This window comes from Anthonomus grandis, chromosome 12 (assembly GCF_022605725.1).
Source record: "Anthonomus grandis grandis chromosome 12, icAntGran1.3, whole genome shotgun sequence".
Classification (NCBI taxonomy): Eukaryota; Metazoa; Arthropoda; class Insecta; order Coleoptera; family Curculionidae; genus Anthonomus; species Anthonomus grandis.
The window spans coordinates 17,010,192-17,023,805 of NC_065557.1; the positions used below are offsets into that span (position 1 = coordinate 17,010,192).

General features: G+C 29.4%; 2 protein-coding genes across 11 annotated transcripts in view; one reads left to right on the top strand and one right to left on the bottom strand.

Moving 5' to 3' along the window:
• LOC126743099 (CUGBP Elav-like family member 4) overlaps positions 1 to 13,614 on the top strand; it is an 885,098-nt gene that overhangs the window by 43,508 nt on the left and 827,976 nt on the right. The window lies entirely within an intron of this gene.
• LOC126743101 (uncharacterized) lies at positions 1,796 to 3,609 on the bottom strand. Its single transcript, XM_050450064.1, has 2 exons — positions 3,365 to 3,609; positions 1,796 to 2,355 (listed from the first exon to the last, which is right to left on the bottom strand). Exons 1-2 carry the CDS (start codon positions 3,585 to 3,587, stop codon positions 1,976 to 1,978), a joined length of 603 nt encoding a protein of 200 aa, XP_050306021.1. The 5' UTR covers positions 3,588 to 3,609; the 3' UTR covers positions 1,796 to 1,975.

Consider the following 13,614-nt stretch of genomic DNA (forward strand, 5'->3'; position numbering starts at 1 on the left):
TGTAGAGCTCAAACCTGAGGATGTACAAAAGAAGTTTACCCAAAATCATTTTTCATTCAAGTTTATTCAGAATTAGATATGTAGTCGGAACACCCACTAAGAACATATACTGTACCATGACAAAAAAGATGATTTGGGTGATTATCCCCAAAAATTAATGCGAAAATAATCTTTAGTGTAGGAGAATTTACCATCATTATTAAATTAAATAAGAAGAAAAACTGAATTATTAGTTGGTTGAAACTTTCCAAAATTTCAAAAAACATAAAGAGCTATAAAAGGTCCTAAAGCTTCGTTAAACTTACAGAAATTAAAATCAATAAATCCATCAAGGGTGTTAAGATACCAAAAACTAACGTACATACCACGACCACTAAGATTATTAGCAAAGTATATAGATTTCAACGATAGTAGAGGTGTTAGACTGTGTTATTAGGGTGAGTGCACTGCTAATGAAAAATAAAAAGTATTTGTCATGACTAAAGAAACAAATTATATTATTCAACGACATAAAATATCAATAAGTAAGTCAGGATTAGGATACATCGTAAAAGTTTAATGTTAGCCAGGAAATTGGTTTAATTTACCAAATAATTTAAAGTTTCTTTGAAATAAATTTTATGTAGTTATATAAAAATAATTTCGAAATCATTATTTTAAACATGCCATTTCTCAAAAATTTAGACTGTGTAAGCATTAACAGAACTAGTTAAGGAATTCGCTATTACTGCACTTACGCTAATTTTAAATATTTTATTTTTGTACGGTTATACAAATATAAAAATTATTATATCCTTAAATCTAAAATAAAAAAAAATATTAATTTAATAGCGAAAACACTATCTATTTAAGCTTATTTTGATTAAAGTAATATTTGTAGATAAAGAGGTGTTTGTAATTACTTTTACCATTATTACATTTTATTTGATATTCGAAGGACTGCCTGAATCGAGTAACTAGATTGGACAGGGTGGACAAATAAGCGAGGCAAGCGGCTGTATTTCAGGCAACATCTGGCAGCAATGGATTTTTTTATTATTATAAGTGGTGACTTATAGATTAACCCATACTTTTGATAATACTATTAGAAAGAATGCCAAGAAAATTCTCCTTAATTTTTGGTTAAGGCTGATTAACTATGAACGATAGTAGAGGTGAAGGCAGCTACTAAATGTGTAATTAATAAAATCGGTGTAAATTCTAAATAACTTCTTCCGTCTTAGCAATTCAAAATTGATTTACAAGATCAATGTAGCTGTTTGAAATGTCCGATCTCATTATTATGCTATAATTCCTAATAAAAGAGCTATAATTATAATAATTCCAGTTTTTGTCATTTTATTTCAAAAGTTCAAATTAAACGGTATATTTTCAATATTGCATTTGAAAACTAGATAAAATTGGCAAAATGATTATAAAAACCAGACTGTAGGTTATTTGTTGTCGCTCAAGAATTAACTTTAAATGATTTTGAATGAACATTTCAGTCAATGTACAGAATAAGAAAAGCTTCATTCCAAGAATAAGTAGTCCAATTATTTGTAGACAAAATACGAACATGAGAGAATGTGTAAGTGCTGGAGAAAGGATTTTAATAACTTTGCGGTAAGTACTATGAATAAAACAAAACACATTACTCTACATTATCTGTATTGAAATTCGAGAAAAAAGAGAAAACATTTGGTGCTACGGCTGACCCTGATTGCGCTGTCGGAATTTCATTGTAATAAGTTTCTTCTGGAGAGTGAATCGGTCGATCAGGAGACACTAAAGATGTTCGTACAGAGTGGCTGGTAGATGGTCTTTCGAATGAAGATGAGGAGGATGGATTAAATGTAGGTTGAACATTTTGCGATTTTATTCCATCAACAAGGATCATCAGTTTGATTTTAAAGTAATAGTAAATAAAGTAAAGCATAATAAGAAGTGGTGCATGTGGCTGATTTTTTTCTTTATTTTCAGAGTTCTGCACATCTTAAACCTTTCTTGTTTTTGCTTTTAAGTAGTTGACAAATGTTTGCTCACCTTCTATATTGTAACGTTTACGACATCGAACGGTACTCATTGATGTAGATGCTGGCGTCGCTGATAAATGTTGTATTGTTTTCTGTTTTGCTAATGATGCAGGTCGATTAGTTTCTTCTGTTGAATTAAAGTCGTCATTCCGAGAATTTTCATTAAAATTTTCATTTGAAGGTGAGTCTTCTGTTGCTAGATTTTCACAACTACGGTCTTCATCAGGAATAGGTTCTGGGACATTGCGATTATTTTCGGAAGTATTTACTGCTTTTACATACTTCATACTTCGAAGAAATGAAGATCTAATGTTGCGCCATTTTTCCTCACACTCTTGAACTGAAATAAAATAAAAACAAATCAATTTGTAGAAATACAAAAGTTATATGTTTGATTATTTCTTATTAATTCTAGGTATCTTGCCACGGGAGGCACTTATTCTGCTCTGGCCTTATATTTTGCAAGAGGAGTTACCACAGTATCGTATATAGTAAATAAAACAACATTAGCTATTTGGAACACTCTTCACAATGTTTATATGAAACTTCCCTCTAACGAAAAGTGGAAGGAAATAGCAAATCGCTTTTACGAATTATGGAACTTACCTAACTGTTCAGGAGCAATTGATGGCAAGCACGTTAGAATACAAAAAATTCTCAACTCTGGATCAACAAATTACAACTACAAACACTACCATTCAATTGTTTAACTTGCGGTTTGTGATGCAGATGGCTTATTCACAATGATAGAAACCGACTATGCAGGCAGAAATAATGATGGAGGAATTTTTCGTGCATCAAATTTAGGTCAGTGGTTGGAAAGAAATGGTCTAAATCTACCCGCTAGTGCTTGTTTGCCACATGATGAGAGCCAGGAAAAAGTACCATATTTCTTCGTAGATCGCGTTTCCCATAAAATGATATTAATGAGACCATTCCCTATACAAACACTGGATAACAAGAAACGTATATTTAACTATAAGTTGAGCAGGGCACGAAAAACCATAGAATGTAGTTTTGGCATGGTAACTCAAAAATTTAGTGTTGCTAACCCCCATAAGGTGGACAAAAATCTCTAATATTATAAATATAATAAAATGTGTTTGTGTTTTTACATAATTTTATAAGAATTAAAGACGGGACGTGGTATTCGACACTAACATCCGAACACCGACTGAATATCGCAGTTCAAAACTACAATTTGATAGAAGAGATTATTCGCATAAACCCTGCATCTTCTAGAGCTACTGTTCGTAATTATTTAGCAAATTATTTTATCAAGCCAAATGTTAGCATCCCATGGCAGTATAACTATTGTTTATAAGACTAATATAAAAAATGTTTATTACCTGAGAGGTTTGTTTTTTTTGCCACCCTTTCCCATGCTTTATCCGTAATATCTTTCCGCGAATATTCTGCGATTTTGTAGTTATAGAGACACTCATATTTTTCTATTTCTTGTACTAAATTTATCTCGTTCGACATTTTCAACTTCCAAAAACAAACGTAAACAATCAAACATACATGCGGTATAAACCATTTACCGCCTAAAAACTTGCAGATAAGCAGCATGTAGAAAGCATGTCGTGCCGAAATCTTGTTGCGTCGACCCGTGTGAAGTCAAACATTTGGTTATATAGAAGCGACATTTGCTCTGCATACCAAACGTCTACCGCACGGCTGTTGTACCGCTGCCATACCGACCCGTCTGAAAGCGGCCTAAGAGTTATAGCGAATTAAAAAAATCTTATGCACTGAGTCAAAACTCATGTTATGTTAATAAAATACTTTTTACATATTTTTTTTCACTATTTATTTGTCTCTGGTTTAGCCTTTTGCGATCAACTAGACAATTTAATTTAAAACTAAAATAAACTCTATGAAATAATTGTCTAATTTAATTTAGAAAGTGAAACTGACTAATCAGAAAATAAAAAAATAGCATTTCTAGTACACGAAGATTTAATAGAAACCAAAAGGTTATTGAAAATAAAGCAATTATTATAATTAATATTAAAGCCTAACTAAAATACGTTAAAATGTTTAAAATAAGATCGAGAAGAAGGCTTGTAAAGAATTTAGAACTAGTGATATAAATGTGTGTGTCCTTAAAAGGGTAAATAGGTATTTTAGCTTAATATAAATTTTTATGCTAATAGAAATGAAAGGTGAAAGAAAGAAGGATTTCTTATTATGATAGGACTCTTATTTAACTTGTCTCCGCATAGTTTTGGTTCTTATACGCCTACATATAACCAAAATTAAATATATTTACGAATATTTAATAAAACTGTTTTAAATTCATATTACTGACAAGACGTGATACAATGTAAACATGTTTACATACGTATGTTACTTTGTGTTACATATATTTTTTCCTTTTCAATGATTTACACAATAAATAATTTTGCTATTTACATATTCACAGGAAGCTAGCATGGCTATACACACAGCTATTAACAAAATGGAAGAAAAACAAATAAACGAAACCAATTTGCCAAGAAAAGCCTTTTACTTGAGTTACAGTTATTTTACGATTACCACATATTTATGCGTTCAAGATTTATACCACGCGGAGAATATATCTAAATTTAGAGTAATGTTTATACTGCTATAATATTATGTCTTAAGTAATGGCAGCCATTTTTTTAAATGAAAATAATGTGCTTAGGATTTAATGGTTTGTAGAGTTTTACTCTAATAACAATAAATATTTCTGGAATATTCAACTATACATCATGACTTTAGAAGTTCAAAACATGCTGGTATATTCAGTTCTCTGCTGGGTGCGTTCTGAGGACGTTTTAATTTAACATTCATAAGATGACGAAACAAAATACCTATTAATATATAATTGGATTTAATTCCCGAAGAAAAAAAAAACAAAATTGGATATTTGAATAACTTCTTTTAAATAAAACAAAAATATTTAAAAAATTTCATTTTCAACTTAAATATTTTGTAATTTTTAAAAGTATATCGTAATTACTATTTTAAATTAGCTTTAAAAAAGATTTAAAAAACTTGGAATAAATGTTTTTTACTTTCTATTTTAAGATGAGCTTTAATAACAATTTAAATAGTTAAAAGGAAAAAAAAAGTTAAAAGAGAGAGCTCCTAAAATTTTATTTAGATATTTACATAATTATTAAGAAAACAATAATACCGAAATAATAAAACATTGATTTGAACTAAAATTGTGTTGGAAGTAGTGTTTAATTATAATGCATGAATATTTTAACTAATAATAAAAAGGCAATTCTTATTTAAGATAATAATATTACATTTTTCTATTTAAGATATTTTTGAACAAATACAGTAAATAAGAGCCACGTGCAAAAAAATTGAAAAAGTTACTGTATATCTTTAATTAAAATTTTTTTTTAATGTTAACAAATATTTTTTATCAACTTTTGCAAAAAATTAACACAGCATTATTTTCGGTCTTACAAAGGCTGGTCACTGGCCATTAGACAGTCGTGCGGCCAGAACACGTAATTTAAAGTTTGCACAGCCGAAGTAACGAAATAAATCCCGATAAGGGATTTATCTCATGCGCCTGGCTTGTTAAGGTAACGGAAAAACGTAAAAAAGACGTATGTTTTGCTTGGTTTATTTTTTGTTTCAGTTGGGTCACGTTGTGGACCTAAAGGCGTGTAGTATTTATTTGTCTAGAAGGCATTGTCTTTAAATGCTTTTAAGTAGTGGATTTTTAAACGCAAACAAAATATATTACGGCGTTTAGTAAGCGTATTTGCTTTTTTTAAAGTAGTTCGGACTTAGACAATATTTTTCAACTGTAATGCCTTTTCTTTAATAGCATCCAAGTATACTTACTGATCTTTAACTTAAAGGACCAAACTAATACCAAAGGAGATAGCGGAACTGCTAAAAGGCTCATTAGTTTTCAAAATGATTGCAGTTTTAAGTTCAGATGCCTGTAAAGAATTTTTCTTTGATTCATAGGTGTCTTAATTAACAACTGAAAAAATGTCACAAGAAAAGCCACACTAAATTAATTTTAAAATTAAATGGGCTCACGTGGTTTCACCTACTATTATTAAAAAAACGTACTGAAAGCTATTAAAATTCTCTTGAGAGCAACTCATGTTAATAACATTTTAGAATGAGGTTAAAATAAGTAAAAAATTAACCGATAAGAAGTTTGCTCTTGTATTTTTAAAAAAATATTAATTAACTTTAAATAACGAACAACACTACAAGGGCACAAAATAAGAGAAAAAGCTACGTCTACGGTAGAAAGATCACAATGTGGAACGAAAAGGATCGAAAAATATTCGCAAAATATAAAAAATATACCAGATTGGGTAATTTTAAAGTAATATAGGCAGACAAAAATTACAAAAATATTGACTTTGAATGGTTTTGCCGAATTCGTCCAGTATTACTTGTAACTTAAAAGAACATTTTGTGGCGAGCTTTAAACAATATTTAGAAAAACATAAAATAGATCTAAATCTTATTTGTTTATGATTTATTTCGTTACTTAAAATTATTATAAGTACCAATTATACAAAAATATGATCACTTTATTGCAACGTACTAATAACTCTTTTTCTTGTGTTTTTTCGAAAACCATTTATAAATAGGGAGAGGTCTGGTATATGTTTGTTCACATAAGCTGCAATATAAAAGGAAAAGCTGGGTTTAAAAATTTCTTTGAGATACCAAAACCTTGGAAATTCCTACAAGGGCTAATAAATAAAGTTTTAAAAATAACAAAGTCAAATAATTAGAACTTAATAACAACCATTTAAAAGCAGGATAAGAAGATACTTTTAAAATAGTTTAGTTTTAAAAGGTTTCAAAGATAATAATACGAATAAATGGAATTTAATGCTTTTGTTTATTCTTTTTTGGAATAACAGACCTAATCATTTAATGAAGTAAAATAAAACTTTAAAGAAAAAACTTAACTTCACGAAATAGGGATGAGAAGTACCTGGGATAAAACCAATTAATTTCAGAAAACGAAAAAAACACAAGCCAATATAAGAAAAATTCATCCGCAGTAAAGCTAGAGGGTGCTAAAGTTAAGATAGAAACTATTAGCAAAGAAGAGATTTCAAAGATTATTACACAGCATGATTAAATAAAATCCTGAAAAAAAAACATAGTTTAATGGTTCCTAAAGGAAACTTTTCGCAGGTTAATTTCTATTAAAACCACTTAAGCCAGACCTAACTTTTAACTTATGCTCTTATCGACTATAAAAATTGACAATTATAGTTAAAAGTTCTGGGAAACAAAACTGACATTTCAATTAGGCCACATCACAAAAAATATCAGATTCGAACTACTTAACATAAACGGAACTAACATGATTACATAAAGTACATGGTACCACTGATATTAGTATTTGATTTAAATTTTTTCTTGGCTTGACATTGTGTATCCTCTTTTTTTATTTGTGAAAGACACAAAAATAAGTACTTAAAATGAGCCATTTTTACAAATGGGAAATTTATCACTTAATAATTAACGTGTAAAATAATTTTTTTTCGCTACTAAAGAAAATATTTTAAAACGAAATAAAAATTACATCATGCACTAGGGCAGAAAAAAATTAAAATGAAAATCAAAAGTCAACAAATACGGCAAACTATTAAAACATTTTGAACAGCCCAATAAAGCACGATTCTGTACACTATTACTTTCTTATGCAATTGTATATCTTTTAAATATAGCTTATTTTAAAATATTTAAGTTTCACATTTAAAAACTGCTCTCGAACCGCGAAACTCGATTAATTTTGATAAAAGTCAAAAGAAATATATGAAAAGCTAACATTTTATTGCTTGCAAAGAAAGCAAAGGTTTCTAAGTCCCTATAATATTTAAAAAAAAATTGTGGGTGTTAAGAATGAAAATGTAAATCGATTTATAATGCTTTTAAAACAATACAATGGGCGTGGATAAATAAAAAAAAATGGCAATTGATTTTTGGTTGCTGGCAACAGATGTTCCGTATGCTGTGTTCTTAGTTTGGTTTATTAGAACCGATTGGACGCTAGCTTCACACACATTATTAAAAAAGGTTATTGACAACAGCTGTGCTAGGCCAACTGACAAGCTAATTTTTAGAGCAGCTTTATTTGTACTATAGTGATATTTCTTGTTTGTCAACAGTATTTTTATTAATATAAAGATCCAAGTAATATACAGGGTGGGTCTACAGGAATTCTGTCGATTAACTGGGAAAAAACTATAGTAAAAATCAGAAAATTTAGCGATATACTGAAGTGGATATAGGCAATTCGGCTAACATATTTTTAAGATGATCACTGCCAGTTATCTTAATATAATTCCGCTATTTTAAATAGAACATCCTATATACGAGTATAAAGGCATTCTATATTAAAATCTGAATACTTTTTGTATAAAGGTCCTATATGAAAGGAAATTATTTTTTTTTATATCTCCAAAATGATATTTGCATACAATAATTACCATTTTGTCCTATGAAAAACCTTTATCATTATTGTTGAAGAAGTAGTCCATTCTTGCAATGGAGTTAGTAGTTCAATGGGTAACTGAAAGTATTCTGATCATCCTGATTAAAGGACCTATTATTTTAATTATGTAGTTTTAAGTTTTAGTAAACCCAAGTTTGTCTTATTCACATGTATTTTAATGTGTCATTTTTGTTTATTCTTATTCGTTTTAACCATTTAACTATATCTGAGGCACTAGACGTATAAGTTTGACAGAACTCCTTAATCGTTATTTCTGATGATAAAACATGTTAAATTGATGGTTTTAAATAAGCTTAGTAGACGATGACCGGAATACTTTCAGTTACCTATTGATTTTTATCATTATGTTTTATTGGGGTTTCTTGTAAACCAAAACCAATTTTGACAGACTTTTTATAATCAAATAAAATTCAAAGATATGTATAAAGTGACATGTTTTAAATAAAAAACTGCCAATTTTTATATTTTATTCGTATTAAGCATTAAAAATAATGGCAATAATTATAAAAATGCGTTATGCAGATTCAAAAAATTTAATTTTTTAAAAATATTTATAGTTTTTTCTAGGAAGAATACTATACGGTTTCTAAGTTACTTATCATTTGCAAATAATCAATATTTAATCATGCCGGGACTCACATATACGAAAGATTATTTAAAAATACTTATTATTTATTAGGGCGAAGTAATAAAAAAAAAATTTAAAACGTCTTATCCCCGGGTGTCGAATAGTTGCCTTTTAAGGTTATAATTTAATTTAAAAAAAAAATTTTATTGTGCGATGACGTCTTCAGGTTCCTTTTTGAATGCAAAAATTTAGAAAACTTTGAAAAATCCAATTTTGTGGCAATCTAGGTTTCTCAAATTTTACTTCAAGTATTAGGAGGATTGCCTTTGAATAATGTGCGGCGTACAAAATATTAAGTAATTAGCAAAAAAATAACATAAAATATAAAAATCAATATTAAAACCAAGGCAGTTTTAAAGACTTTAGAAAGAAAAGAGCTTAAAAAAAAAGATTTGAGATGAAAACTGAAAAAAGTAAAGACTCGAATTTAGACTGTATTAGGATTTAAAATGAAAGTGAAGAAACAGAGGCCGACTACTGCAACCCGATCTATAACAAAGAATCTGCCGATTGTGCTAAGTCTCAAGAGTCACAAGCATCAACGTCTTCAAGAATGCCTTACAAAAAAGGATTAGTTTTATCTAATGTGGCTGAGGTATGTGACAGGGGTGGACTCTCAGATCGAAATGCGTCTCTCCTGGTAAATGCTATACTTAAAGATTTCAATTTAGTCAGTGACGAGGACCCATCCCTAATAATTAAAAGAGAAAGAAAAAGACGTAGGGATAATTTAGCTAAAATGGAGAGGGACCAGCTAAAAGAAATTTTCGGAATTTACTTTGACGGTAAAAAAGATAAGTCGCTGGTGGTTGAGAAAATCTTCGTATCACAATAAGCAAATAACCGAGGAACATGTAGTTCTTGTTCCAGAGCCAGGTTCAATTTACTTAGGTCATGTGACGCCTACTTCCGGGAGTGCCAGTAGTATCAAGAGAAGTCATTTTAATTTTCTTCAAAATCATTTGGTAAATACAGGGTTTAAGAATGGTGTTATAAAACAGTTAGAAGTATGCTTAGGAAAACCAGTTCATTGATTTATATGTCTGTTGCACTGTAATGAACTTCCCCTTCGTCACTTAGTTCTAGAAATAGATGGTAAGATCAAGAGGATTTACTGGTCCCATAGGAAAGCAGCTAGGTAATTGTGAAAAAAATCCGGTTGTGCCATTTCGGATTATTAAACCTGACTTCAAATTGCCTCCAATAAATTTTACCGATTTAAGTCAGACCAAAAGTATTTATATGAAATGGTTTTAGCAGTAGGAGAAGGTAATATTTCCTCTCAATTGAGCGCTAAATAATCAGGGAAGATGTCCCATGCACGATGGTTGACAACAGCTAACAGAATATTAAGACTGTATGTTACAATAGAACAGCCATCGACTGAATTAAATATATTAGCCGAGTACAACCTGGTTCATGATAAAGCACAAACCTGCTTGTAAGTATGGACCCAAATATTTATTCCATTTAATTCAAGCTTCTCGATATTTACCGACAAAATTTAAAAACATTGTAAATAAAGTTATCCAAAGAAACGCATTTTTTGCCCATTCAGAAAACATTTTAATTGCAATGCTGGGAGATGACAGAAAGCACATTAGAGAGAATTTTAAAATGTCGTAGTTCTAAAACTAATCACCAGCTTCGTGATTTTAAAGTGCCAAAACTGAACTTTGATGCTACCGATTATACAGAGCTTATTGATTGGCAATCAAATGAAGTTACGGAGCCTCCATTGACAAAAGGCATGTCAGAAATAAATCTTAAAGAAATGGTTGCTAATGTTCCCGATACCATAGAAATTCTAAATTTCCCATACTACACTCGGGCAGTCGAAGGACATATTAAGATGGTGACTGAAGCGTCTACATCAGTATGTGGAAATACGGCTAGAGATGGCTTTATTCGAGCAAAAATTGCTTCTAGAAAAGCTATACCCCAGATGGAGACAAAAAAAGATACTTAGTAGGTTTTTAGACTAATGGGAGGATGGGAGGGGGAGGGAGGGGGAGGGAGGGGATGGAATCCGCTTTGCAGCCACCTTCTCGTGGTAGATTCTGGGTTGTTTTTTTTAATTAATAAAATTAATATTTTTTATTTAAAAAAAACAAGCAAAGAGCTTCAACAAAAATTGCATTTTTTTAGATTTTTCGCGATTTTAAAATAAAAAAAGGAACCTGAAGGACCAAATATTTTTTGATAAAAATTCACCAATTTACTTAACTAACTAAAAGGCAATTATTCCGAACCCAGGCTAAATAAAAAAAGGATTTTTTTTTACCTATAACCATTGCTCCGCCCTATTATTTATGCAGAAGGTGATAAAGTTATTTTATATATCACATGTCTTTTAACCCGATTTCCATAAAACACAAACTGACATAAAGTATTATCAAGAAAATTTTACAAAATTTCAAAAATCTTGGATCCGTACCAGCAAAAGTAAAATAATAAAATTTGATATCTATTTATTTGCTAAGTGTGCCTTTATATTAAATACAATTTACATGTAGACTACTATCTTATTATTATATACAAAATGGGTCAGCTTAATATTATCTTCAAAATTTTAAAAGGACACTTTAGTGACTTTGCGCCATATCAACACAATCACTGTTGTCATGCCAATATGCTCTAACTTACTAGGTATATGCTAAAACTAGTATCTCAGAGTTATCGAAACTTGAAAATTTATGATTCAAATAATATTAATGGGTAATAGAAATTCTCTACAGCACACATTATTTAGTAATTTTAATATTTTCGAATTACTGTGTTTTTCCTGATTAAAATCTTAAAAAAAAACGAACCGTTTTAACCGGAAACTCAAACGGTCGCCAAAATTTAAAGTTATTTTCCGTGTTTTACCGGTTTGCTAAGAATAAAGCCATTAAAGAAATATAAATTTTATTCGACTCATACATTGAGTAACACGGTATATACATATACATATACATTTAATATTGCAAAAAATGTATGATCTTAACATGATTTCATAATCTCGTAAATATTTTAGACCATTCACTCTTCTTTTAGTTAATATGTGTAAAGAATTTTAGAGCCTTATTTCAGATTTTTCCTTGCACTTAAAGCAAAGATATTTATAACGCAATTACTATACAAAATTCTTTATTTTGTTAAGTTTCAATTTTTTTTTCTTTAAATAAATTGGTAATGCTAGCATTAAAAATATTAGATTACTAAATAAGTAATTTCACATTTTAATTAATATTAACATACAAGTCTACTGCTTTTTTGCGGAAAAGTCAATTTTTACCAAAATAGGTAAATACGCATCTCAAATGCAATACCCGACTTATTTGTATTCCGAAAACCTTTGATAGGTCAGAATATATTTTTGGGTATCCATCTATTCAGGTCCGCCTATTACTTTGATGTAACAAAGAAGTGGACCAGAAGAACGCAGAAAAGCCAGCCGCTGCATATTTATTTTCATCTTATGCCTTTCATCCTCTTTCTCCATTATTATGCGGGAAGCATCCATTGAAAATGAAAACCTGATTACATTGCTCGGAACTACGATTATATTTCATAAATCCTTTGTTTTGTGCTATCATTATAGTCCAAATTTTTAAATTTTATTTTATGTTATAAATCGGCAAGCTTGAAAACTGCCTGTTTCGGTGAAAGAAGCCGCAGTAAATAAGAGATTAAATTATATTATCGCTAAAATTTTTTAATTATGTTGTTCGCTTTATATTTGGGGTTTCTTTTTATCATCTATATATTAAATTACATAAAAATTATAATTGTATGTATATTATTCCGACGAAATTATATGTATATAATTTTAAATTGAAAATTTTACTAAAAATTTGTAAGCGCAATCTATAGCAGCCCTAATAGTCATGTTTAAAATGCATTGAAACCAAGAGTTTCAGACCATAAGGAAGATATGGAAATCTAAAAGTAAAATTTTGTTGATGCAATAACTTGAAAGGATGTTTAGGAAACCGTTGAGAACCGTTGTTGAAAACGGTAAGTCTAATTTTCTAAAGTAATACAATAATTTATTTATCCTAATTAATTATAACCTATTCATTGAGTAGTCAGCTATTTAGGTTAGCGCGATACTAGTGACACCAATGCTGCGAGGCTTGGACAGTATAACATTGTGACAAATATAATTAGATGGTTTTGCAAAGTCATAAAAGTATATAAGGAATTAATCATCTCCATTTTTAGTAATGATAACAAAGACAAATAGTAGTAATCATTTTGGTTTTATCAATATTTTGTATATGGCTATTACAAATCTCATTGTTCAATAAAATAAAATTCAACTTCTTAAAAATAATGTTAAATAGTTCAAAATAATAAAAATAAATTAATAAATAATTTAATAATTAAGATTATTTATTAAAAAAGACAAAATGTAATGAACCTATATTTATAATAAAAAATAATAAATTTTGCTTATGCAAACTGTAATAAAATCTATCCCAAAACAT